The 25,196-nt window shown below is 39.1% G+C and overlaps 1 protein-coding gene across 2 annotated transcripts in view; it reads right to left on the minus strand.

The window, feature by feature from the left end:
- Positions 1-10,110, minus strand: part of Rpe65 (retinoid isomerohydrolase RPE65) — a 29,259-nt gene extending 19,149 nt beyond the window's left edge. The window contains exons 1-6 of one of the 2 annotated variants that reach the window (XM_060393273.1): positions 10,100-10,110; positions 8,761-8,843; positions 5,450-5,600; positions 2,396-2,503; positions 2,163-2,304; positions 524-671 (exon numbers count right to left, since the gene is read on the minus strand). In XM_060393273.1, the coding sequence (XP_060249256.1) occupies positions 524-671; positions 2,163-2,304; positions 2,396-2,503; positions 5,450-5,600; positions 8,761-8,843; positions 10,100-10,110 (643 nt within the window). The remainder of the gene's footprint in view (positions 1-523; positions 672-2,162; positions 2,305-2,395; positions 2,504-5,449; positions 5,601-8,760; positions 8,844-10,099) is intronic. The other variant, XM_060393275.1, reaches the window with a different exon arrangement.
- Between the last annotated feature and the right edge of the window lie 15,086 nt (positions 10,111-25,196).

The raw sequence follows: 25,196 nt of genomic DNA on the forward strand, positions 1-25,196 counted from the left end.
TTCCACTCACCTCCCAGGAGGGAAGAGAAGCCTTAATAGGCCACAGAAGAGGACATTGCAGCCAGTCCTGAAGAGACCTGATAAGTTAGGTCAGATGGAGGGGGAGGAGGTCTCCCCCCTGTTAGTGGACTTGGAAAAGGGCAGGGAAAAGACACCGAAACGGGGGGAAGATTGGGAGGGAATGAGGGAGGGGCCTACCGGCTGGGATACAAAGTAAATAAATTGTGATTAATATAAAAAATAAAAAAATGTAACTAATTAAAAAAAGGAAAAAAAACAAAGATAAATTTAAATTCAAAAAATTAAATACATGCATGTGGTAGCTCATGAAACAGTAGAATAAAACCTGGCCACTTGCTTTCCAGATTTTGAGGCCATCATTGTTTACTGTTCTGCCTCTTGACACTAGTCACCTGGTAGGACAGGATTGACAGCAAGTCTTATCAAGTCCTTTATTTCCACCAACTTTCTTTTTTCAGTAATAGTAACACCCTACCCCACTGGAGGAAAAATATAGCCTCACCTGCCCTCAGTGGAGGGATCTTAATAATGTTGTAGGCAACTGAAAAATTTTTCCCAAAGCAATTGCCAATGTTGTAAACAGTTCCATCACTTTCAATATGTGGATGTGCGGTGGCACCATTGACTGAAACATAGTTGCAAAGATCAACCTGTGGAATGAAAGATGAATCATGGGTGCCCCGTCAGTTTTAGTTGTACACTATGAATAGGACATTGGATATGGTATTGAAATTGAGGTTGTTAACAAACTAATTGCAGGATATGTCAAATCCTTTATTCTAACTCTTTGAAATAAACATCATATTAATGCTATTTATAGTCCTGAATTTCATAACTGGTTCCCTAGATAGAGCTTATTGCCTTTGTCCTCCCATTCCCAAGTAAACACTCTATAGTATAACTGGTTATACTATAATTTCTTTGCTCAAAGACGTTCAGTAATTTTCCACAAGAAAACAGATTATTCCAAATTTCTAGCTTATTATTCAAGCTTTCACTTTCACCCGTTTCCCACTGCTCCCTTTTAAACCATCTACACTTCTAGATGACTAGTTCTCAGTTTAAGGTATTATTGTCCCCTACCTGAAATATCAGAGCCATTTTTGACTTTCATGGTGATCAAGGACATTTATAGTATTTAGTAGAAAAAGTCAGGCCCATCAAACCTTTGCAGCTTATGGGCCAGCCTACAGTGATCAGCTCTCTCCTGTCTAAAGCTTCCACAGAGAACTGTTGCCCTAAAATAATTATTTTCAGTTTCTGCAAACATGTCCACTATTTCCTCATCTCTGTGACTTCAGTCATTCAACCCCTCACTTTAGAATGTTCTTTGATCAAATTCACTGAAGTTACATGCATTCTGATGAAATGCAAATGTTCGAACTTTGATCACATGTTTCTCTACTGTAAACAACTGCCTTGACACATACTTTTGTATCTGCTTTTCTTAGATTTACATTTTCTTAAAAGATTTATCACATTCTGAATTCTACTATTGTCTGCCTCTTTGATTTTCCTATCTAGAAGTTTAAGCCTACTAAAGTCAAGCACAATACTTTTCAAAAATATGTTAAAACATACTTATTTGAGATTATTTAAGTAATACTCATGAAGATTGCATGTGTTCTTAGCAAAATTATTATTTTTTAATATTTTGATCAATATTATTCCATTAAAACATAGTTTTATTTTTAAAAGGGAGACAAATTGGTGAAACGAAAATGCTTAGAAACACCAATGGCAGGTTTAAATATTAATAGCTGTAATTTTTAACACTGGTACATACAATCCAAGCTAGTCTATTATACTTTAAAGGTCAGAGACAGTGCTGTGCTACTCATTGTTATATCCCTTGTATCTTACTAAAGTTTTGATACATGAAACAGTCTCAGAAAATATTTGTGTTACGATTGAATGAATGGTGTTTTAAGTTATTTCCTCTCATCTATGTAGGTATTTAAAATGTCATAGATTAAGAAATAAATTTCATCCTATGTTACATATCTAGTAGTTGGTGACCAGCTAGAAGTTGAAACTTAATTGGCCTCATATTTTCTTTCTGTCAAATTTATCCTAATGTTTTAATTCTAAGTTCGCAATTTTATGTGTTTGAGCCATGTCCCCTGAGCACAGTGTCCTACCTGTTTAATTGTCTCCAAGGTCTCAGGGTTAATCTTTGTGATAAAGTTGGTCTCTGTGCATGCATAGTAATCTTCTCCCACTGGGTAGATATTTACAAGGGCGTTGTCAGTAACCTCTACCCCTCGAAAGTAAGAAAAAAACCTGTAGAAGCAAATGTTTTTTTGCAGTTCAATAACCTTTAAGCTACATAAACAAAAGGGGCTGATATTAAATGCAGTTTGGTTTCATTAACCTGGAAAATATATTCTTGCAGGGGTCTGGGAAAGCACAGGTGCCAAATTCTGTTATGACAATCCTCTTCTCAGTCATTGCTCGAACATAAGCATCAGTGCGGATGAATCTGAAGAACATTGAGAAATGGGGAAGGACACAAGTGGGTTATCTATGCAAGACAGATGAAGCTGGGAGTCACTCAATGTGTTTTCATCAAAATGGAATCATGAACCCAAAAAGAATAGAAATAACCATCAACTCCCTTTATTGGGATAACAAAAGGAATTAGCTGAAATTGAGTCTTCTAAACCTAGCTGTGATTGATAGGGAAACAGAGACACCCAAAGTTAAGTGGTTGATATATGTAATTGTGACATTGCCTAGAGTCAGACAAAGTAAGTGTCACATATATCAGACCCCCACAGTGTGGTGGGAGTTTTTGTCAACTTGACTTAAATTAGAATTCTTTGGGGGAAGAGAAAACTTTCATGAAAAGATGCCTCCATCAGATTTTCTGTAGGCAAGTCTGTGGGCCATTATTTATTATTATTAATGATTGATGTAGGATTGACCAGCCCATTGTGGTTGGAACTACCACTAGGCAGGTGAGATCAGAAAATAGGCTGAAGACTGGATTAATGGCTCAGCCATTAAGATTACTGGCTGCTCTTCTAGATGACTTCGGTTCAATTCCCAGAACCCATGTTTCTGACTCACAACCATAACTGCACTCCCAGGGTATCTGACACCATCTTCTGGCTTCTGCAGGCACAGTATGAATGTGGTACACAGATATTCATATAGGCAAACATACACATGAAATAAAATTTCGAGGGAGAGAGGAGAGAGAGAAAAAAAGAGAGAGGAAGCAATATAAAAAACCTGTAGGCCATACTCATGGTTTATATTCCATCCTGACTCCTTCTTGCCTGCCTTGACTTCCCCTGGTGATGAAAGGTGTGTAAAATAAAATACACACCTTTCTTACCCAAGTTGCTCTTGGTAATGACATTTATTACAGAAATGGGAAACAAAACTAGAACATATGAGTACTTTGCACATGTAGCTCTGTTGGTATAATGTTCTTTTAAAATGTATATGCCTCACCCTTGTTAATTCAAATGCTGAATTCACCACCCCCAACTCTCTGGTTTCAATCTGGATATTGCATTGTGATACTCACTATAAGCATCCTGTCTCAACTCTTGTGTAAACAGGACACAAATAAAGCAACTAGATACAATGTTGTGCAATGGGAGGAGTCAGAGGACAGGAAAGAGGGGAGGAGCTAGAGAAGGAGGAGGAGCTCGAGGAGAGGAGAGCACCAGGAGAGTGGAGCTGGAGGAGCGATCTTGGAGGATGCGGAGCATGAACCAGACCTAAGATTTCACAAAAAACAAGTATAATGTGGGAAATCTAAATGTTAGGAAACTGAGGGCTTAGAGGTTTAGGAGGGAATAAATATTGCCCAACATTGTGTTCTAGGTTAACTAAAAACCCAGTCTCTGTGTGGTGATTTGGTTATACAGCTACTGAGGATTAACAGCAGCGTTACAAGAAGATAAAACAATAGTAAATATTAATCGCCGACTACAACATAGCTCATCACATTAGAGGGCACAACATGATGGATTATATTCCTTTCATTAATTCGACCCTATGTCTCTCTTTAATTTTAGAATTTATTGTACACTTTAAAACAGTTATTTTTGAATTTTGTTTCTTCCACAGGCTGATCTGCTGAGCCATTTCCTAAACTACATAGCCAATGCTGCCTGAAGTTTATCGCATGGAGGGCAAAGTAAATTCTGGTGTTGTGCTTTTATGAAGAAGAATGTATATGAAAGAATATATTAGAAGGTTATTAGAAAGCTTTGTCTGAAATCCAAAATTGCTTTCCTAGAAAAACTTAGGCTTGGGAGGCAGGCCTTGCTTCTCTTTTTACCACAGTTCAAATCCTATTACACTTTTCCCTTACTCTTCCTTTGATTTATCTCCAATATGCTTGAAATTCAGGGTGATCATACTACTAACAGGCCCGAATATTCAAATAGGAATCAGGATATATCTTGTGCTGGTGTGCGGTCTTTTTTGAATGATAGCTTTAGCAATAACTCTTTATTGTTTGTTATTATTATTAAATTATTATTACTAATATTATTACATGTATCCATGTATGTCTGTGTACTACATGTGTGCCTGTTTCCCACAAAGGCCAGAAAGAGCATCAGAATTGGTATAGAATTGGTCTAGAATTGCAGACAGTTGTGAGCAGCAGCTACCATGGTGGTCAAAATTGAGTCCTGGATCCTTTGGCAGAGTATCTGCTGAGACCATCCCCCTCCTTTTCTCTCTCTTTGTTTCTCCTCCTATCCTTCTCTCTCATTTCTGTGGCATACTGGGGTCCTCCCTCCTTTTGTGGAATACTTTCTCTTTCTGTGTGTGTGTGTACAGAGCATGTGCATGTGTCACATAAAGATTTCAGAGGAAAACTTGCTGGAGGCAATTTTCTTCTGTTTTGTGGGGATTGAGTTAAGGTAGTCAGGCTTAATGGCATATACATGTACATGATGAGCCATTTCACAAGCTGGCTCTCAGACCTTTCTGATGATTAATAATGAAAGAAACCAAGATAACCAGTAGTCTAACAGTCGCAACAGTAATCACAGCTTTTGTTTCTAATGCATTATTACTATGAGTTAAGTATTTTATTTTCACTTAGTAATGAGTAGATTCTATAGACTATATCCTACCATTTCTTTCATTTTACAGATGACAAACAAAGAGTGGCCAATTTCCTGTCAGAAGTCATCAATCAAGACAAAGTGGTACCTAGTGAATTCAGGATTTGAAGACAGCCATGTTTGGCTCTAAGCTCTTGACTCCCATTATCTTATTTTAGCATTCTCAGGTGACTTTGCAAATATATAGACCTGGGTAGACCATGAAGAAAGAAGAAAAAAATGAGTTTGGAGCTCTGTTCTGGCTTCAGAAAGGTGAAAGTTCACACAGGAGGAGAATTGAGATATGGTTACTCTGGTGAGGCCAGTCATGGAACAGAGTGCTGACTTACCTTCTGTAGTATGTGACATGGCCTTCCTTAAAGTCAAACTTGTGCAAAAGGGCTTGTCCATCAAACAAGTGATAAAAAGGCTCAGATCCAACTTCAAAGAGCCCTGGCCCACATCGAAGGAGACTGCCAGTAAGCCAGAGGGGAATCCTGCCTGCAGCAAAGTGAGATAGCAGGCGGAACCAATTACTATATTGCCTAGGTGCCTGTTCATTTGTTGTTTGTCAGTGTATCTTTGGATAGAACACCAGTTTTCTTAAGCAATTTGGTGGGTTAAAAAGTAGAGGGATAGATTTCAGAATCATGGGTCAAAAAACTAAAACTAAGTATGTTGATATAATTTTTTTTTTAATTTTGAGACAGGGTTTTTACTATGCCTCTTTCGATGACTTTTCCTCAGTTGACAGACCAAGCTAGCCTCAAACTCAGATGCACTGCCTTTGTGTCTTGAATGGTGAGATTAAAGGTGTGTTACTAGTAAGTCCATCTAGAAGAAATCTTTTAAATGAAGCAACAAGAATGCTGAGTTCTTAAAATATGAAATTCCCATTTCTCTTAAGATGTGAATGAGTACTCTTTATGAAATTCAGTCTATGTGACAGAGAAGATAACAGGGCTAGGTATCAGGACCTGGATTCAGATGTAGGATAACTTTCTGCCCTTTCTAAGAGCCTTAGTTTCCTCATTTCAAAAATGAGGAGCACCCAAAATTGTCATTGGGTTCTCCCTTCTTCCACAGTGAACCTTGGCTAAACCTCTTATTCCTAGAAAAGTACAACATGTTTGCTCAGTCCTTACTAAGTCTTTATCTTCAAACAAATTTATTGTTGTCTATAAATCAAGTTCAACAGCCTAGCAGACATTAGATAAAAATTAGGTAACAATGTTTGCCTTGTCTGAAAGTTGATGTTTGAAACTAAACCTAGATTGTAGTACTACCAACTAGCTTAGTGTTGACTGGACTCCGCTTTCATAGAGCAGAAAGCAGAGAAAAGATGTGCCCAACCACTGACATTTCCATAGCATCTAGTTATACCCAGCCAAGCCTGTGTGAGTCATATGGGGTCTTTGGACAGAGTTGATAATAGCAATAGTAACTGTTATCTTATTGCTTATTTGGCATCTGATATTGGATGAGTCATTCTATCTTAATTACCTTAGCCTTCACAATATTCCCACAAGATAAATGCTGGTCTTTAGCAAGTGAGGAAATTGAAATCCAAAACAATTTAAGACACTGATAGGATTCACAGATGGTGAAATAATAGGACTGTAACAACACTGTCACCTGCAAATACTTCTGATGTAACAGGTACTACACCACCACTCTTCAGTGCAAAACTCTCAGAGACTTGACACCAGGCTCTCATTTAAGATTTTTGTGACATTTTCTGTATGGTAGGTATTGAGCAAGTCACTGTCAGATTGAAGATAACAAAGCTATAGTCTTTATTCTCAAGGAATTTCAGTTAAGTAACATATAACTACTCTGAAGAAATAGAGCGAAGATGAATGAGAGGAGATTTTTTTGAGAGATTTTCTAATTAAATTTTTATTTTTATATATTAACTACAGTTTATTAATTTTGAATCCCAGCTGTAGCCCCCCTCCTTCATTCCCTCCCTCATCTTCTCCCATGCCCCTCTCCAAGTCCATTGATAGGGGAGGTCCTCTTCCCCTTCCATCTGAACCTAGCTTATCAGGTCTCATCAAGATTGGCTGCATGGTCCTCCTCTGTGGCTTAGCAAGGATGCCCCCCACTTCAGGGGGATTGCCACTGAGTTCATGTCAGAGACAGTCCCTGTTCCCCTTACTAGGATACCCACTTGGATACTGAGCTGCCACGGGCTACATCTGAGCAGGGGTTCTAGGTAATAACCATGAATAGTCCCTAGTTGGAATGTCAGTCTCAGAAAAGACCCCTGTGTCCAGAAATTTTGGTCTGTTAATCTCCTGTGGAGCTTCTATCCTCTGCAGGTCTTACTATCTCCCCCTTCTTTCCTAACATTCTCTGCACTCTGCCCAGTTTGGTTATGAGTCTAAGCATCTGCTTTGATACAGTGCTAGATAGTCTTTCAGAGGACCTCTGTGGTAGGCTCCTGTGCTGATCCTTTTTTTCTCCTTCTTCCAATGTCCACACCATTTGTCTTTCTGAGTGAGGATTGATCATCTTATCCAAGATCCTCCTTCTTGCTTAGCTTCTTTAGGTGTACAGATTTTAATATGTATATCCTATATTATATGTCTAATATCCACTTATCAGTGAGTATATACCATGTGTGTTTTTCTGCTTCTGGGATATCTCACTTAGGATGATCTTTTCTAGATCCACCATTTGCCTGCAAATTCCATGATTTCCTTATTTTTAATTGCTGAGTAGTATTCCATTGTATAAATGTACCACAATTTCTGTATCCATTGAGAGGAGATTTTTTTTCTTTTTCTTTCTTGTATCTTTCTTTCTTTTTTCTTTTTTCTTTTTTCTTTTTCAAGACAGGGTTGGCTGTCCTGGAACTCACTCTGTAGACCAGGCTGGTCTCGAACTTACTGAGATCCACCTGCCTCTGCCTCCTACACCCTACGATTAAAGGCACATGCCCGTACTGGCAGGCAGGAGATGCATTCTTAATCTAAAAACTCGAAGTTCAAAAGTAACACTAGAAGCAAATTCAAGCCCTGAATGTCTTAAGTCTTATCTTTGTTCTCCCATCTTACTCTTCACTTTTCCCCTAGGTTCAGATCCTCAGAAAATTTAAAATCATTCTCTCGGTGTTTATGTATAAGCATGTGCCAAAGCAGGCATTTTGAGGCCAGAAGACAACTTGCCATTGATTTTCTACCTGTGGTAGAAAGGTTGAGAGTCAAACTCAGGTTTTTCAAATTTGGTGCCAAGAGCCTTTGTCTTTACCTGTTGAACTGTCTTGTTTACCTCATGAGTATTTTTTTCTTTAATGAACTAATAAATCTTAGGCTGGTAAAAACTCACTGGTTACACTGGACTGGTATACAGATTTATTTGATTTCATTTTATTTAATAAAAAGAAATTTACAAAAAGGCAAAACAAACAAATGAGCTCCATATTTCCTTCCCTGTGTTGTAGAAAACAGAACCAGTACAGAGAGACTTGAATGAATATGAAACCTGAGAAAAATGATCTTGACTGAGAAGAAAGGTTTCAAAAGAGTTATATTGTGGTAGCTTGAACCCAGTACTTAGAGGCTAAAGCAAGAAGAGTTTTACACAAACCTAGGCTCTAGAGCAAGACAACAGTTTATACACAATCAATAAGCAAGCCAAGATCAATTAGACCAACCTGTGACATGAGCTGTTAGTGGTGAGGACATTTCCTCCACAGTTTCAAATAGTTTCTTGTAGCCACCAGCAGGATGTTCAATTCTGAAATGTTAGGGTTATGAGAAAGGAATAGGTTAATACTCGAAGTGTCCAGGGACTCAGAGTCAATGCCCTTGGAGAAGGGTGCATTGAGGAATCTTTCCAGTTTGCATGCATCTTATTCTTTTAGGGTATTATGGGTGCTGTTCAAGCCCTTCCTGTCATGTCGGACAGAATATTCCTACTTTTAGTAAAGGTGTTCATATGGTCCTAATCCTCCCTCTGTAGTTTTTCATGGTCCTGAAAACATATCAACTAATCCTGCTGTGTTCACTTCTCTTCCTGAGTTGTGACAGTCACAATTCTCAAAAACTACTTGCCCTAGATACCCAGCTGAGGCACTTCTGACCTTCTTGTGGACTCATTCATTCAAAGAGAATGACATAAGCAGTCAGGGTCAGGTGTACCACCCCTTGTTATTTACCATATCATGCTATTAGTTCTTCCCATCATCTCATATCTTTACCAATCCTCAAGAGCTCTAGTACTTTCAAGAAGTAGTTCAAGAGATTCAGGTTCATCTCGGTGCACTGGCACATGTCTGTATTCCAGCGCTCGGGGAGGGCAGAGACAAGTGAATCTGTGTGAGTTCCAGGCTAGCCTGTTCTACAGATCTGTGTAGCTAAGGCTATACAGAGTAACCCTGTGTTTAAAACAAACAATCAAACAAGCAAAACAAAACGAGATTCAGGTTCTATACTTGTTTGTGTGTATGTATTTCTTATGTCTTATCTTTGCTCTCACTTTATAACTTCTTAAAGAACAGTCTTAACTAGACCTCCTAATTATAACTACTTTTTATCCAGCACTTATTGTTAGACACTTTATAAACTTTGTATACAATATTTAAATTTCTCAACACTCTCCCACAAAAAAATAAATTTCTCAACACTGCAGTAGCATTAAGTAGTATTGTGATATCACTTCCAGAGTTGGAAAACCTTCAAAAGTTAAGTAATTTAGACTTAAAAGCATATGTAATTTACCAAAGACACACAGGTGGTAAATGACCAGGCAAGACATGAAACTCATATTTGTGTTCACAACTGCCCTCCAGGCCCATTGCAAGTCATACAGATCTCACCATCATCTAAATGAGAACTTTGTATATTCAGTTCACTGTTGGGAAAAAGATCTCCAGCCAGGCCTGAGGGCTGTCTTTAGCAAGCCATAACCCAATACTATTTCTGTAGGACATCCTAAAATACCCTTATTTACCATCACAAAGACATGATAAAAGGTCTGCCAGAGATACTTACTGGATAGACATTTTTCTCCCAGCGAAGATTAGAGAGTTCTAGTCCCAGCTGCAGGATGAGAAAGCAAGTCCTCAGCCAGGGCTTTTTTGTATCCTATCTAATCCCCATTGAAGGAATCTAGCTCTGGGAACCCCCACTATCCCTCAGCTGATTCAGGGTAACAATAGTGGCTTTCAGCACTTTAGATGCTTGCTCATTATTTGGGCTTGGTGTTCTCATGACATTGTTTTGGCTGTTTTCCATAGACTTAGATCCTTCCCAAAGAGAATGAGAAGTGAGATGGATAGAAAGGAGCTGTGTGGGTTTGTCATGTCAGTCCTGAGCTGACCTCAGTCACCACACTTTCTCTAGTGTTCACCTCTGTCCACTACCTTTTTGCTCTCATCCTCATTGTGATTCATTTACTCAAGTATTAAAAATATTTATTATACCTGATAGAGAACTGGTTAGAGACAGCTCAGTCACTATCATTATGTTGTAACCCTCATAGTGATAGGGCACTGTTTGATAAAATTTAGCTATTGATAACATTAGAGGTGTACAGGGTGCTGTCATTGCATGTTTTAGCACTGCTATTCTTCTTTGGCATAGTTTAGTACCCAGGTCATTTCAACAAAGCTGAGAATTTTAGCTGTCATTTTTTGTTGTTGAGGATGAAACACTACATGTTCTTGCTTGTCACCATTGCTTGCCTTTTGTCTACCACTGACCTGACCATTGCTTTTGTTCTGCATTCAGAGACTGTAAACAATATCATGTTATTCACATGTCCACACTCATATTAAGATACTGTTATTCTTAAGGACAGACATGTACTGTCCATAGGAGTCCTAGGAAAACAGACAAGATAGAGACAGTGAGGTAACTTGAAGGATAAATTTATACATAGTTATGACTACTTACCTTTATAAAACAAGACTATAGAACAATCAAAGTACTCAGAAAGATACTAGAAACTTTCACAGTTACTTGCATCAGGGTCACTAGCCCAATCAGAGAAAGAAAGAGAGGATGGTGGTAGCCCCAGTTCCTGGCCTCATTGGGGGTTCTGTTCATTCATGATAGTCCTAAGACTACTTAAGCCACTATATAGAGGAACTAAGGTAATAACTGTACAGTTAATTCCCCAAGCTTCATCTTTCAACTCTCCTAGCAATTATGTTAGCTTCCTAATATTCAAACTACTTGTGCTCTGCTTTTAGTTAAAGTTGGTTTCACCATTTACAATGAAGGGTTCAATTTCTATAAAATGATGGTGGCACTCAGGAGGAATGTCTCTATTAGCTTAGAAAGTCCTAGAAGAAAAAGAGAGCAAGCTGAGCTAAGAGGACTATACAAAGTGCCACTCAAAGAGCAAGCAATACAGACTTGAGGCCAAACTTAAAAATCTTATAAACTTTAGATGGGAATGTAATACAGTGAACTAGAAAGGGGTAAAACTTGTTGCCCAGGTTGGTTTTAGTCAACTTGATATAAACTACCATTACCTGACAAGAGGGAACCACAATTGAGAAAATACCTCAATAAGACTGACTTGTAGGCAAGTCTGTGGGGCATTTTATTAATTAGTGATTGAAGTGGACACAGCCCATTGTGGGTGGGCCATCTACGAGAAGGTAGGTGGCCCTGGGATTTATATATATAATTTATATATAATTTTTATTTATACATATATATTTTTATAATGTATTCACTTTGTATCCCCACTGCAGTTCCCTCCTTCATCTCCTCCCAGTCCCACCACCCTCCCTCTTCTCTCCCTATGCCTTTTCCCTAGTCCCCTAAGAGGGGAGGACCTCCTCCCTTTCTATTTGACCCTAGCTTGTCAGGTCTCATCAAGGCTGGCTGCATCATCTTCCCCTGTGGCCTGGCAAGGCTGCCCCCCACCCCCAAGAGGGAGGTTATCAAAGAGCTGGCCACTGAGTTCATGTTGGAGACAACTCCTGGACCCCTTACTAAGGAATGCACTTGGAAACTGAGCAGCCAATGGGCTTAATTTGAACAGGGAGTCTAGGTCCTCTCCATGCATGGTCCTTAGTTGGAGTATCAGTCTCTGTAGGCCACCCTGGGCTCTGTTGTTCTCCTTGTGGAGCTCCTGTCCCCTCCAGGTCTTTCTATCTCCCTCATTTACTTTTTATTGAACATCATTTTCTTCTGAGTCTTTCTTTCGGTCAATGTATGGTTCATATCATAGTACTGTACACTTCCAAGGAAGTAAAAATTTATTATTCATTGTGCTCCTTCATGCCCCAAATGTCTTTCTTTGGTATTTCTGGCCTGATTTTGGTGAGTGAAGCCTTATGTTTAAGAACAGGAGCAAGAGTTTGTTGTTGGTTGTGGTAGTGCTGTTATTCTTGTTGTTGGTGGTGGTGTGTGTGTGTTGTGTGTGTGTTGTGTGTGTTTATTGTGTTCAGTATTTGGCACCCTTTATATTTCTATCTGTATGGACTCTATAAATTAGCACATTGAGGAATGTAAATGTAAAAATTATGGTACTCATTTCTGGAAGGTTTATAGGTTAAGATTTCATGTGTGTTAAGTTAACGTGCTTGAATAAAGTCAAGGTGAAAATTAGTTTCTAACTAGGGCTGGTGGTGTAGGTCTATAATCTCAGGTACTTGAGAGGCACAGGCAAGAAGATTCTATGTGTGAGCCAACTTAATGAGACCCACCCCACCTAATTCAAAATAAAAAGTAAAAGAGCCTGAGAATGTAGCTTAATAGTAGATTAGTTATTTAGTACATGTGAGATCTTAACTTTAATCCTTAGTTCCTCAAACAAATAGCTAACAAATACACACATACACACACACACACACACACACAAACTAGCTCTGAAAAAGCACTTTTTACTTAGTTATTTTAGCCATAAATGCTAATATAGATATCAAGTAATATCTGCCAATGTTCACTTTCAGGAGGTTTGATTTTATGTCTAACGTTTTATGGATAACCTATGTACACCTAGTCTGTTATTGGTATAAAGTTAAAGATCAGCTGCACTCATTCTTCCGTAGTGTCATTTTTGCCTCTTTGCCCATAACATCCAGATCTCGACTTCTCTAGAAACCTATCTTAATCTTTCTCAAATATATTGCTATTTTTTAAATCCATTATCTTCTCTTGTTAGCTCTCTTAACTTTTTATTATTTTGTAAAACCAAATATTCATGTTCAACTATATCAACTATTTCATTTTGATACAATTTGGTATATTTACCAAAGTAATTAATAATTCCCTAACTTAAAGTACAAAACCTTTACATGAAAGAAGATAGTATATTTCTTTGAAAAGTCATTATTGCAAATGAAATTGAAGTTGCTGTTTTGTCTTGGGCAGACTTCACTGGGCCTGTGACTCATAGTGGGAGTGAAGACTATATTCTGAAAGCAGGGATGATGCTAGAGGGTGTTATGCAGGAGAATGGCTCATGTAGTCATTTATTTATAAGCAAGCCACTAACAAATATCTGTATATGAATAGAAATGCAAGTATCAGATTATGATGGAACAATTCACATAGGAAACAAGATGGTGGAATTGAGATGCTTTACACGTGGAAGCTACAGAACTTTCACTGTAGATTGCCCTGTCTGAGCTTTAGAAAATTAGGGTGAAAGGCATGTCACTTCTCTGCTATCAACACTATAGCATAAAATTAGTATCAAATGCCAGTGCCATCCAATAGTAAGAGGAGGCAGTTGACTGTATGAATCTTCTGATATAACTGGTCTTGTTCTTATAACCAGAGTTTGTAATAAGCTGTTGGCTGATCTGGGTCTTAGCTGAAATAAGTGGTGTGACTGTACTTTGCTAAATGTGTCTCCTTTGCCACAAGCCAGTGTAAACAATATTCTTACAAGAGATAAACAAATGAAAACACAAAAATATCATTTAAGATCTAGGCTCAGTAGATAACGGATCCAGTTATATAGGCAGTATTACATTTAAGGTATTACCACAAGTATTCAAAACTTATTTGCTGAACATACTTAATAGCTACTGAATATTGCTTTCACAAACTAAGCAGGCAAGAAAAATGTTTATAAATAAGTGCTTAAGAATTTGGCTTTTTTCTACTAAAGAATTTGAAATATCTTACTTAAAGTCTTGATTATACTTGAATTTTAATTAATCAGCTCTAGTCACACTCTAAAAAAAAAAGCATACAGGAAAAAAAAAGAAAAAGGATTCTGAGTCAGCCTTATTGGATTAGTGGTGGCTTAGCCAGGAAAAGCTTGTGGTACTCTTGAACATTTCCTGGCCCTGCCAACCAGGTGACAGAACTAGTTCATTAGATGAAAGAACTTCAAATATGGATTAAAACTACCTAACCTCCTTCTGCAGGCATCAAACAAAGAGCTATTCTGGTATCATTAAAAATCTTGTTGGTGCTGGCACAGTTTATGGAATAAATGTATTTCTTAATAGGTCTTTCTCACAAATAGAAGACTGGGTTTCCCAACAAAGACAGAATCTAACAGAATTATCTAAACTTACCTCTATTGCTTATTAGAGTATGTTATTTGTTTTTGTTATAGTTGTTTGTTTCTTCACTTAGAAAATTTCGTGAAGGCAGTGGTTCTGTTACATGTCTCTGTAACAAAATTTCATTATTTAATAGTAATTATTAGATATTTTAGGACAGTATAAATGACCTTGCCTTTTAATTTGAAGTTATGCTTTTTTTTGGATAGTAGTGTATTGAAATAAATTTGACTTATATACCCATCTTGTATCTGTACCCTTTTGAAACTTTTATTTTTTATTTTATTTTTTTCAAATCTGAGTTCAGTATTTCTTTTCAAGTGCCTATGTCTTGTAGGATTACATGTGAGAATATATATTTTTTTTCTTAAATTTTTCATCAATTACATTTTATTCATTCTGCATCCCCCCATAAGCCCCTCCCTCCTCTCCTCCCAATCCCACCCTCCCTCCTCCCTCTGCTTGCATGCCACTGCACAGAAGTAGCCCAGGGCAGTTCAGAGTCCAATTGGGTTACATAGTAATGTGAAGAGGGACTGCCTCTGACATAATCTGATTGGCCTGCTCTTTGATCACCTCCCTCTGGGGGGGGGGGGGGAAGCAGCCTTACCAGGCCACAGTAGAGGACAATACAGCCACTTTTGATGTGAACTGACAGACTAAGATCAGAAAGGAGAGGAGAACCTCCCCTATTAGTGGAAACTTTTATTTTTTTTGTTCTCTTTTTGTGAATTACATCAGAGAGTATACAGAGATAATCTTGTCTATAAACAAAGACAGTTTTACTTATTTTCAATTGTAGGTGTCTTTTATTCCTCTTATTTTTTTTATCTTATTGCACTGGCTGGAAATTCTAGTACAGTGTTGAGAAAGGACACTTTTTTAATGACCTTAAGATCAAAGCATTGAATCTTCCATCACTAAATCTAATCTTAGCTTTGTTCTTTTATAAATGTGCTCTACATGGTTAAGGATTTTTCTTCTATTAAGAATTTTTAATTAGGAGTACATGCTCTAATTTTTTAAAAATAAAAATACAGTTTTAGTAAATATTTTAGTGTATCTACATGTTAATATTAACATCAATTCTAGGTAAGCATTTTTCGATTTTTGTTTTAATTATACATTATTTAAATAATTAATTCATTAGTTAATTAAACATGTAAAGACATGTTTGATAAATTTTAGTTGGATGACAGACATTTCATTTTTTATATCATTGGTTGCTGAGTTGAACTGTATTCCTTGAATAGTTTTGAGATCCTATCAGGGACTTGAAACAGTTTGAACTTTTAGGTTTTTACTCTAAAGATTTGCTAGGTGAAACTAGAGTAGTAGTCATTTTAATACTCCTTTTCCCAATACTGTATTTCTCCTGAGACTCTTGTGTATTCAAATTGTCCATGAAACATGGAGATTTTCTTATCTCTTCAAAATCAGGATTGGAGAGATAGCTCAATAGTTAAGAACACATGCTACTCTTCCAAATTATTTAGGTTTAATTCCCAGCATATGCATGGCAGTTCACAGCCATCTGCAACTCCAATTCTACCTGATCTGATTCCCAATTCTAATGTCTGTGGGGTCTGGGCACAAATATGGTCTATAGGCATACATACACGTAAAATACTTACTCATAGGATAAAAAAAATGAACAAATTGTAATACATATTTTTGTTCTTTTTCTTTCTGGCTAGTCAGAACAGGTACTAATGAGAAATACACTTATAAGATCTCTGAAATTTTGCTCTCTATTGTAGTCTTTTCTAAAAAATTCTAATTATTTTTTCTCCTGCAGATTTTATTTTTTTAATTTAAATTTTTAAAAAATGTATTCACTTTATATCCCAATTGTAGCCCCCTTCCTTATCTCATCTCAGCCCCACCTTCCCTTCCTTTTCCTCCCATATCTTCCTCCCCTAGTACTCAGAGAGGAGCAGCTCTTATTCCTTATCCACTGACCCCAGACTATCAAGTCTCTTCAGGACTGTGGCATCCTCTTCCTCTGTGGCCTGATAAGGCCACTCTGCAAGGGGGAAGTGATTGCGGAGCAGGCAACAGAGTCCTTGTCAGAGACAGCTCCTGTACCCCTTACTAGGGAACCCACATGGAGACTGAGCTGCTTATCAGCTACATCTGAGCAAGAAGCTTAGGTCCTCTCCATGCTTGGTTCTTGGTTGGTGCAGCAGTCTCTGCAGGTCCTCCCACCCCAGGAACAGATTTGTTGGCACTGTTGATCTTCTTATGGAGCTCCTGTCCCCTCTGGGTCCTCCTATCCAACCCACTCTTCCAGAAGACTTCCTGTGCTCTGCCCAAAGTTTGGCTGTGACTCTCAGCATCTGCTTTGATCCCCTGATGGGTGGAGTCTTTCAGGGACATATATGGTAGGGTACAATCCTGTTCCCTCTCTTCAACAGTTTCTGGTGGTATCTATTCTACTTGCCCTACTCAATGAGAGTTAAGTATTCTCCCTAGGGTGCTACTTGTTACTTAGCTTTTTTAGGTCTGTGGATTGTAGTATAGTTATCCTGTATTATATAGCTAATATCCACTTATAAGTGAGGATATACCATGCTTGTCTTTCTGGATCTGGGTAGCCTCACTAAGGATGATCTTTTTCTGATCCATCCATTTGTCTGCATATTTCATGATGTCGTTTTTTTTTTTTGTTTTTTTTTTTCAATGCAGTTTATTCAGGAACCTTGAACAATCATCTGACCCTGGGGAAAGCCAGCCCACAGCTTAAATAGCCTCTGGGTAGCCAACCCCAGCATGCCACGTGAGCAATGCAGATAGGTCCACATACATGGAAGCAAGCCAGATCCTCAGCCTTAGCCAAATGTGGAATTGTCCGTGACAGAGAGCACTTACCATCAGGAAGATGGAAGGCAGAAACCAGCTCCATCTTTAAGGCACAGCATTCCGCAGCTCTCTACAGTACGCCCTTTTTGTTTTAGACGCATCAGGTAAGAGTAGAGGTCTGATATTAGAAATAAATTGGGACTTTGTACTGATGTTCATTTAGGTGTAATCCACCCAAAGAGCATCAGACCCGTCTGATACCTTTTTCTCAGAGGCGGGACCTGGGGCATCAACCCGCATACAATCAGACATGCTCTTCTCTGGGTCCAAAGCAGCTGACCCTGAGTGCAGTGCTTAGCCTCTCATCCTGAGCGTAACATTTTGGCTTTTTATGGTAGCCAACCATGCTTGGGGAGACTGTCCTGCTTCAATGGCTGTAAAGGCCTGAATGGTCAGGGCTGCATTACGCTGTTGTGAGACTCTAATCTTGCATATATACCACAGGCAAACCAAGGTGACCAACACCAGAAGGCCTGCTAACGCTCCCATGCCCGCCCATTCCTTCAGATGATTCATGGCTGCAGCAATCCATGATGATAATCCTGTGGCTAGTCCTGCGTCCACTCTGGTAGAATTTACTGTGACAATGGCCACTCTCAGCTGCTCCATCGTAGTATCGAATTCTCCAGTCCAATTACCTAAAATATAGCTCGACAATTGTTTAGACAGATTTGCAGCACAGGAAAAATTCTCATGTTATATGCTAGTGACTCAAAGTCCAGCATATTTTCATTGACAGCCAAGTTGAGCGATTTGCCATAGGGTATCAATTTGCTCCTGCACGAGGTCAATCTTCTGATTGAACACCATCAAGCTTCCTTTTAGTTGAGCATTAATTCCTTTTTGTACAACTAAGGCATGAGCTACATTGGCTAAATGATTATTCAGGGTCTGAGCAGTCTGCCCAGTATGACTCATGGCTAATGCCGCGGTGGTAGCTCCAACAGCCACCAATGAGATGGCAGTAACAATGGCGGCTGTAGTTCCAAGATCCCTTTTCTGTCTGAAGAGAGTCATAGCGTGAGGGGCATCAATGGGTACAGGCACCCAGCAAGGCATGCGAGTAACCAGGGCATACCTAAATTTACTAGCATTCCAGCATTGGGCAAAAAGGCAAGTATCATTACCACAATTACTTGGCTCTATCTGGCTAATAATGAATAAAAATGGGGGATATAAACAAACAAGTGTGGGCTTATAGGAAATATTATGAGAAGCCTTAACCCCCTCGTTGGAACATCCTGCATCAGTTCTAGAACTAGCAGTGGTGGTGTCCGAGGTCTGAGTAGGTTCAGGAGACCATTGCCCCAGGGGCAAGACATGCTCCATGCCAATTGACTAACTCCATGTTTTCCTCCACTTTTGAAAGTCATTTAAGGTTCTTAAATTATTTTTTCCCTTTTTTTAAAAATTTTTCATCAATTACACTTTATTCATTCTGCATCCCCCCATAAGCCCCTCCCTCCTCCCCTCCCAATCCCACCCTCCCTCCTCCCTCTGCTTGCATGCCATTCCCCAAGTCCACTAATGGGAAGGTTCTCCTCTCCTTTCTGATCTTAGTCTGTCAGTTCACATCAAAAGTGGCTGTATTGTCCTCTACTATGGCCTGGTAATGCTGCTCCCCCCCAGAGGGAGGTGATCAAAGAGCAGGCCAATCAGATTATGTCAGAGGCAGTCCCTCTTCACATTACTATGTAACCCAATTGGACTCTGAACTGCCCTGGGCTACATCTGTGCACGGGTTCTGGGTTATCTCCATGAATAGTCCTTGGTTGGAGTATGAGTCTCTGGGAAGTTCCCTGTGTTCAAATTTTCTGGTTCTGTTGCTCTCCTTGTGGAGACCCTGTCCTCTCCAGCTCTTACTATTTCCCAGTTCTTACCTAAAATTCCATTCACTCTGCCCAACAGTTGCCCATCCGGCTCAGCATCTGCTTTGATAGTCTGAAGGGCAGAGGCTTTCAGAGGCCCTCTGTGGTAGGTTCCTAGGTTGTTTCCTGTTTTCTTCTTCTTCTGATGTCCATCCTCTTTGCCTTTCTGGATGGGGATTGGACGTTTTAGTTAGGGTCCTCTCTCTTGCTTAGTTTCTTTAGATGCACAGGTTTTAGTGGGTTTGTCCTATGTTGTATGTCTATATGAGTGAGTATATACCATGTGTGTCTTTTGCTTCTGGGACAACTCACTCAGGATGATCCTTTCCAGATCCCACCATTTACCTGCAAATTTCATGATTTCCTTATTTTTCATTGCTGAGTAATATTCCATTGTGTAGATGTACCACAATTTCTGCATCCATTCTTCAGTTGAGGGGCATCTGGGTTGTTTCCAGCTTCTGGCTATTACGAATAAAGCTGCTACAAACATGGTTGAGCAAATGCCCTTTTTGTGTACTTGAGCCTCTTTTGGATATATGCCCAGTAGTGGTATGGCTGGATCTTGAGGAAGCGCTATTCCTAGTTGTCTGACAAAGCGCCAGATTGATTTCCAGAGTGGTTGTACAAGTTTACATTCCCACCAGCAGTGGAGAAGGGTTCCCCTTTCTCCACAACTTCTCCAGCATGTGTTGTCACTTGAGTTTTTGATCTTGGCCATTCTCATGGGTGTAAGGTGAAATCTCAGGGTTGTTTTGATTTGCATTTCCCTAATGGCTAGTGAGGTTGAACATTTCTTTAAGTGCTTCTCTGCCATTTGGTATTCCTCTACAGAGAATTCTCTGTTTAGCCCTGTTCCCCATTTTTTAATTGGATTACTTGGTTTGCTGCTTTTCAGCTTCTTTAGTTCTTTATCTATACTGGATATGAGTCCTCTGTCAGATAAAGGGTTGGTGAAGATTCTTTCCCAATCTGTAGGGGGTCCCTTTGTTTTGATGATGGTGTCCTTTGCTTTACAGAAGCTTTTCAGTTTCATGAGGTCCCATTTATTGATTGTTGTTCTTAGAGCCTGTGCTGTTGGTGTTCTGTTCAGGAAGTTTTCCCCTGTACCAATGAGTTCTAGGGTATTTCCCACTTTTTTTGAAGCCGATTTAATGTGTCTGGTTTTATGTTGAGGTCTTTGATCCACTTGGACTTCAGTTTTGTGCAGGGTGACAAGTATGGATCTATTTTCATTTTTCTACATGTAGACATCCAGTTAGACCAGCACCATTTGTTGAAGATGCTATCTTTTTTCCATTGTATGGTTTTGGCATCTTTGGCAAAGATCAGGTGGCCATAAGTGTGTGGGTTTATTTCTGGGTCTTCTGTTCGGTTCCATTGATCCATCATTCTGTTTCTATGCCAGTACCATGCAGTTTTTATTACTGTTGCTCTATAGTACAGCTTGAGATCAGGGATGGAGATACCTCCAGAAGATCTTTTATTGTAGAGGATTGTTTTAGCAATTCTGGGTTTCTTGTTATTCCATATGAAGTTGAGAATTTTTCTTTCCAAGTCTGTAAAGAATTGTGTTGGTAATTTGATGGGAATTGCATTGACTCTGTAGATTGCTTTTGGTAAAATGGCCATTTTTACTATGTTAATCCTGCCAAGCCATGAACATGGGAGATCTTTTCATCTTCTCATATCTTCTTCTAATTCTTTCTTCAGAGACTGGAAATTTTTTTCATACAACTCTTTGACTTCTTTGCTTAGGGTTACTCCGAGGTACCTTATGTCATTTGTGGCTATTGTGAAGGGTGTTGTTTCCCTAATTTCTTTCTCAGCCCTTTTGTCTTTTGTATATAGGAGGGCTACTGATTTTTTTGAGTTAATTTTGTAACCGGCCACTTTGCTGAAGGTGTTTATCAGCTGTAGGAGTTCCCTGGTAGAGTTTTTGGGGTCACTCACGTGTACTATAATATCATCTGCAAATAGTGATAATTTGACTTCTTCCTTTCCAATTTGTATCCCCTTGATCTCCTTCAACTGTCTTATTGCTCTAGGAAGGACTTCCACAACTATGTTGAAGAGATATGGAGAGAGTGGGCAGCCTTGTCTTGTCCCTGATTTCAGTGGGATTGCTTTAAGTTTCTCTCCATTCAGTTTGATGTTGGCTATAGGTTTGCTGTATATCGCCTTTACTATGTTTAGATATGTGCCTTGTATCCCTGATCTCTCCAATACTTTAAACATGAATGGATGTTGGATTTTGTCAAATGCTTTTTCAGCATCTAGGGAGATTATCATGTGGTTTTTTCTTTCAGTTTGTTAATATGGTGGATCACATTGATGGATTTCCATATATTGAACCACCCCTGCATACCTGGGATGAAGCCTACTTGGTCATGGTCGATGATATCTTTGATGTGTTCTTGTATTCGGTTTGCGAGTATTTTGTTGAGTATTTTTGCATCAATGTTCATAAGGGAGATTGGCCTGAAGTTCTCTTTTTTTGTTGGGTCTTTGTAAGGTTTAGGTACCAAGGTGACTGTGGCTTCATAGAATAAGTTTGGTAACCTTGCTTCTATTTCGATTTTGTTGAATAGTTTGAAGAGAACTGGAGTTAGCTCTTTTTTGAATGTTTGGTAGAATTCTGCGCTGAAACCATCAGGTCCTGGGCTTTTTTTGGATGGGAAACTTTTGATGACCACTTCTATTTCTTTGGGGGATATAGTACTATTTAGTTGATTTACCTGGTCCTGATTCAGCTTTGGTAAGTCAAATTGATCAAGAAAATTGTCTATTTCATTTAGATTTTCAAATGTTTTGGCATATAGACTTTTGAAGTAAGTCCTAATGATTGTTTGGATTTCCTCAGTGTCTGTAGTTATATCCCCCTTTTCATTTCTGATTTTGTTGATTTGGGTGGTGTCTCTCTGCCTTTTAGTTAGCCTGGCTAAGGGTTTGTCGATCTTGTTGATTTTCTCAAAGAACCACCTTTTGGTTTCATTGATTCTTTGAATTGTTTTATTTGTTTCCAATTGATTGATTTCAGCCCTGAGTTTGATTATTTCCAGCCGTCTGCTCCTTCTTGGTGTGTCTGGTTCTTCTTTTTCTAGGGTTTTTAAGTGAGCCATTAGGGTGCTTGAATGAGCTGTCTCGAATTTCTTCTTGAAGGCACTTAGTGCTATGAACTTTCCTCTTAGCACTGCTTTCATTGTTTCCCACAAGTTCGGGTATGTTGTGTCTTCATTTTCATTGATTTCTAGAAAGACTTTAATTTCTTTCTTTATTTCTTCCCTGACCCAGCTGTCATTTAGTAACAAGTTGTTCAGTTTCCATGTGTGTGTAGGCTTTTTGTTATTTCTGTTATTGTTGAGGTCCAGCTTTATTCCATGGTGATCAGACAAGATACATGGGATTATTTCAATCTTCTTGTATCTGTTGAGGCTTGCTTTGTGACCCACTATATGGTCTATTTTGGAGAAGGTTCCATGAGGTGCTGAGAAGAAGGTAAATTCTTTTGTGTTTGGGTGTAAAGTTCTGTAAATGTCTGTTAGGTCCATTTGATTCATGACCTCTGTCAGAGACATTGTTTCTTTGTTTAATTTCTGTTTTGTTGACCTGTCTTTTGTTGAGAGTGGGGTGTTGAAGTCTCCCACTATTAATGTGTGGGGATCTATATGTGCTTTAAATTTTATCAATGTTTCTTTCACAAATGTGGGTGCCCTTGTATTTGGGGCATAGATGTTCAGGATTGTGATGTCTTCCTGGTGGAATTTTCCCTTGATGAGTATGAAGTGTCCTTCCCCATCTCTTTTGATTAATTTTGGTTGAAAGTCTATTTTATCAGATATTAGAATGGCTACTCCTGCTTGCTTCTTGGGTCCGTTTGCTTGGAAAGTCGTCTTCCAACCCTTTACCCTCAGGTAATGTCTATCTTTGTGTCTTAGGTGTGTTTCTTGTATGCAACAGATTGCTGGGTTTTGTTTACGTATCCATTCTCTTAATCTGTGTCTTTTTATTGGAGAGTTGAGTCCATTGATGTTGAGAGAGATTAATGACCAGTGGCTGTTAGATCTCTTGATTTTGATGTTGGCTGTGGTCATCAGGTTGTGTGCTTGGTTGCTTTTTGTTTTACTGAAGTGAGGTTATTTATTTCCTGTGTTTTCTTGAATGTAGCTAGCTTTCTTGGGTTGTATTTTCCCTTCTAGTGTCTTCTGTAATGCTAGATTTGTTTGTAGGTATTGTTGAAATTTGTTTTTGTCATTGAATATCTTGTTTTCTCCATCTATGAGGACTGAGAGTTTTGCGGGGTATAGTAGCCTGGGCTGACATCTCTGTTCTCTTAGGGTCTGCATGATATCCGTCCAGGCCCTTCTGGCTTTCATAGTCTCTGTTGAAAAGTCAGGTGTGAGTCTAATGGGTTTGCCATTATATGTTACTTGGCCTTTTTCCCTTGCAGCTTTTAGTATTTTTTCTTTGTTCTGTATACTTACTGTTTTGATTATTATGTGGCGGGAGGATTTTCTTTTCTGGTCAAATTTGTTTGGTGTTCTGTAGGCCTCATGTATTCTAATTGGCCTCTCCTTTAGCTTGGGGAAATTTTCTTCAATGATTTTGTTGAAAATATTTTCTGGGCCTTGGAGAAGGGAATCTTCTTTTTCCTCTATACCTATTATTCTTAGGTTTTGTCTTTTCATATTGTCTTGCATTTCTTGGACGGTCTGTGTCAGGAATTTTTCAGATTTAACATTTTCTTTGACAGATACATCGATTTCTTCCATTGTATCTTCTATACCTGAGATTCTTTCTTCCGTCTCTTGTAGTCTGTTGGTTATGCTTACCTCTGTAGTTCCTGTTTTCTTTCCTAGATTCTTCCTTTCCATTATTTCTTCCATTTGTGTTTTCTTTAATTTTTCCAATTCTATCTTCAGGTCTTGAGTTGTTTTGTTTACTTCCTTCACCTGTCTGATTGTACTTTCCTGTTTTTCTTTTAGTTCCTTCAACTCTGTTTCTTTTATTTCATTCAGTGCTTCAAGCATTTCTTTTCTAAAGGCCATAAACTGTTTGGCTGCAGCTTCCTCTATTTCTTTACGGATGGCAATATTCTGTTTGAGTTTATCTTCCTCTATATCTTTACGCATCTTATTTGTTTCCTCTGTTATCATCTTCATGAGCATAGTTGTTAGGTCATCTTTTTGGATTTCAGTTATGGTGTGGTGTCCAGGGCTACTTGCCCCTGGGTAACTGGGTTCTGGAGATGCCATATTGCTCTGTCTTTTGTTGCTTGAGCTTTTACGCTGGCCTCTACCCATTGTGCTATATTAGGTGTTTGGGGTTATTTTCTGGTGGTTCCTGGGGATCCTGTGGTGGAGAGAATCCCCTTTGCACAAAGCTGGTTTTTCCTGAAGGATGTCTTCTCAGCTTTTTGGGTATAGTCACTGGGTGGCTGGTGTTTTTTCAGGAGTTGTTCACCTCAGGGATATAGACCTGAGTGGTAACTGTCGTCTTTGTTAGTCGAGAGGGTTCTCCTCTCACTTAGGGAAGTCCTGAGGGCAGCTGCCCTGTTTCTGGGTTTCTTGTTGTAAATTTAATGATCAGCTTGCTGTGACCCAGTTGGACATCACGCGCAGCAACTGTTTGTGCCTGTGTCTGGAGCACAGCTGAGTGCTGGCGCCTCGGCCCCACTAGTCTGCTAGACTTTTTCTAGGGAAGGATTGGGTGATTTAGGTCAGTACAGTTTCCTTCCTTCCCTGTGGATTCTCTGGAGACACGGACTCCCAATGTCTTTTTTTGCCCTGGTGCACACTGCTCAGTGTCCGCCAGCTGGCTGGCCGCAGAAACTGCCTGTGCCTGGAGCACAGCTGTGTGATGGCGGCTCAGTCTCTGCCA

Source organism: Meriones unguiculatus, chromosome 10 (genome assembly GCF_030254825.1).
Source record: "Meriones unguiculatus strain TT.TT164.6M chromosome 10, Bangor_MerUng_6.1, whole genome shotgun sequence".
NCBI lineage: Eukaryota > Metazoa > Chordata > Mammalia > Rodentia > Muridae > Meriones > Meriones unguiculatus.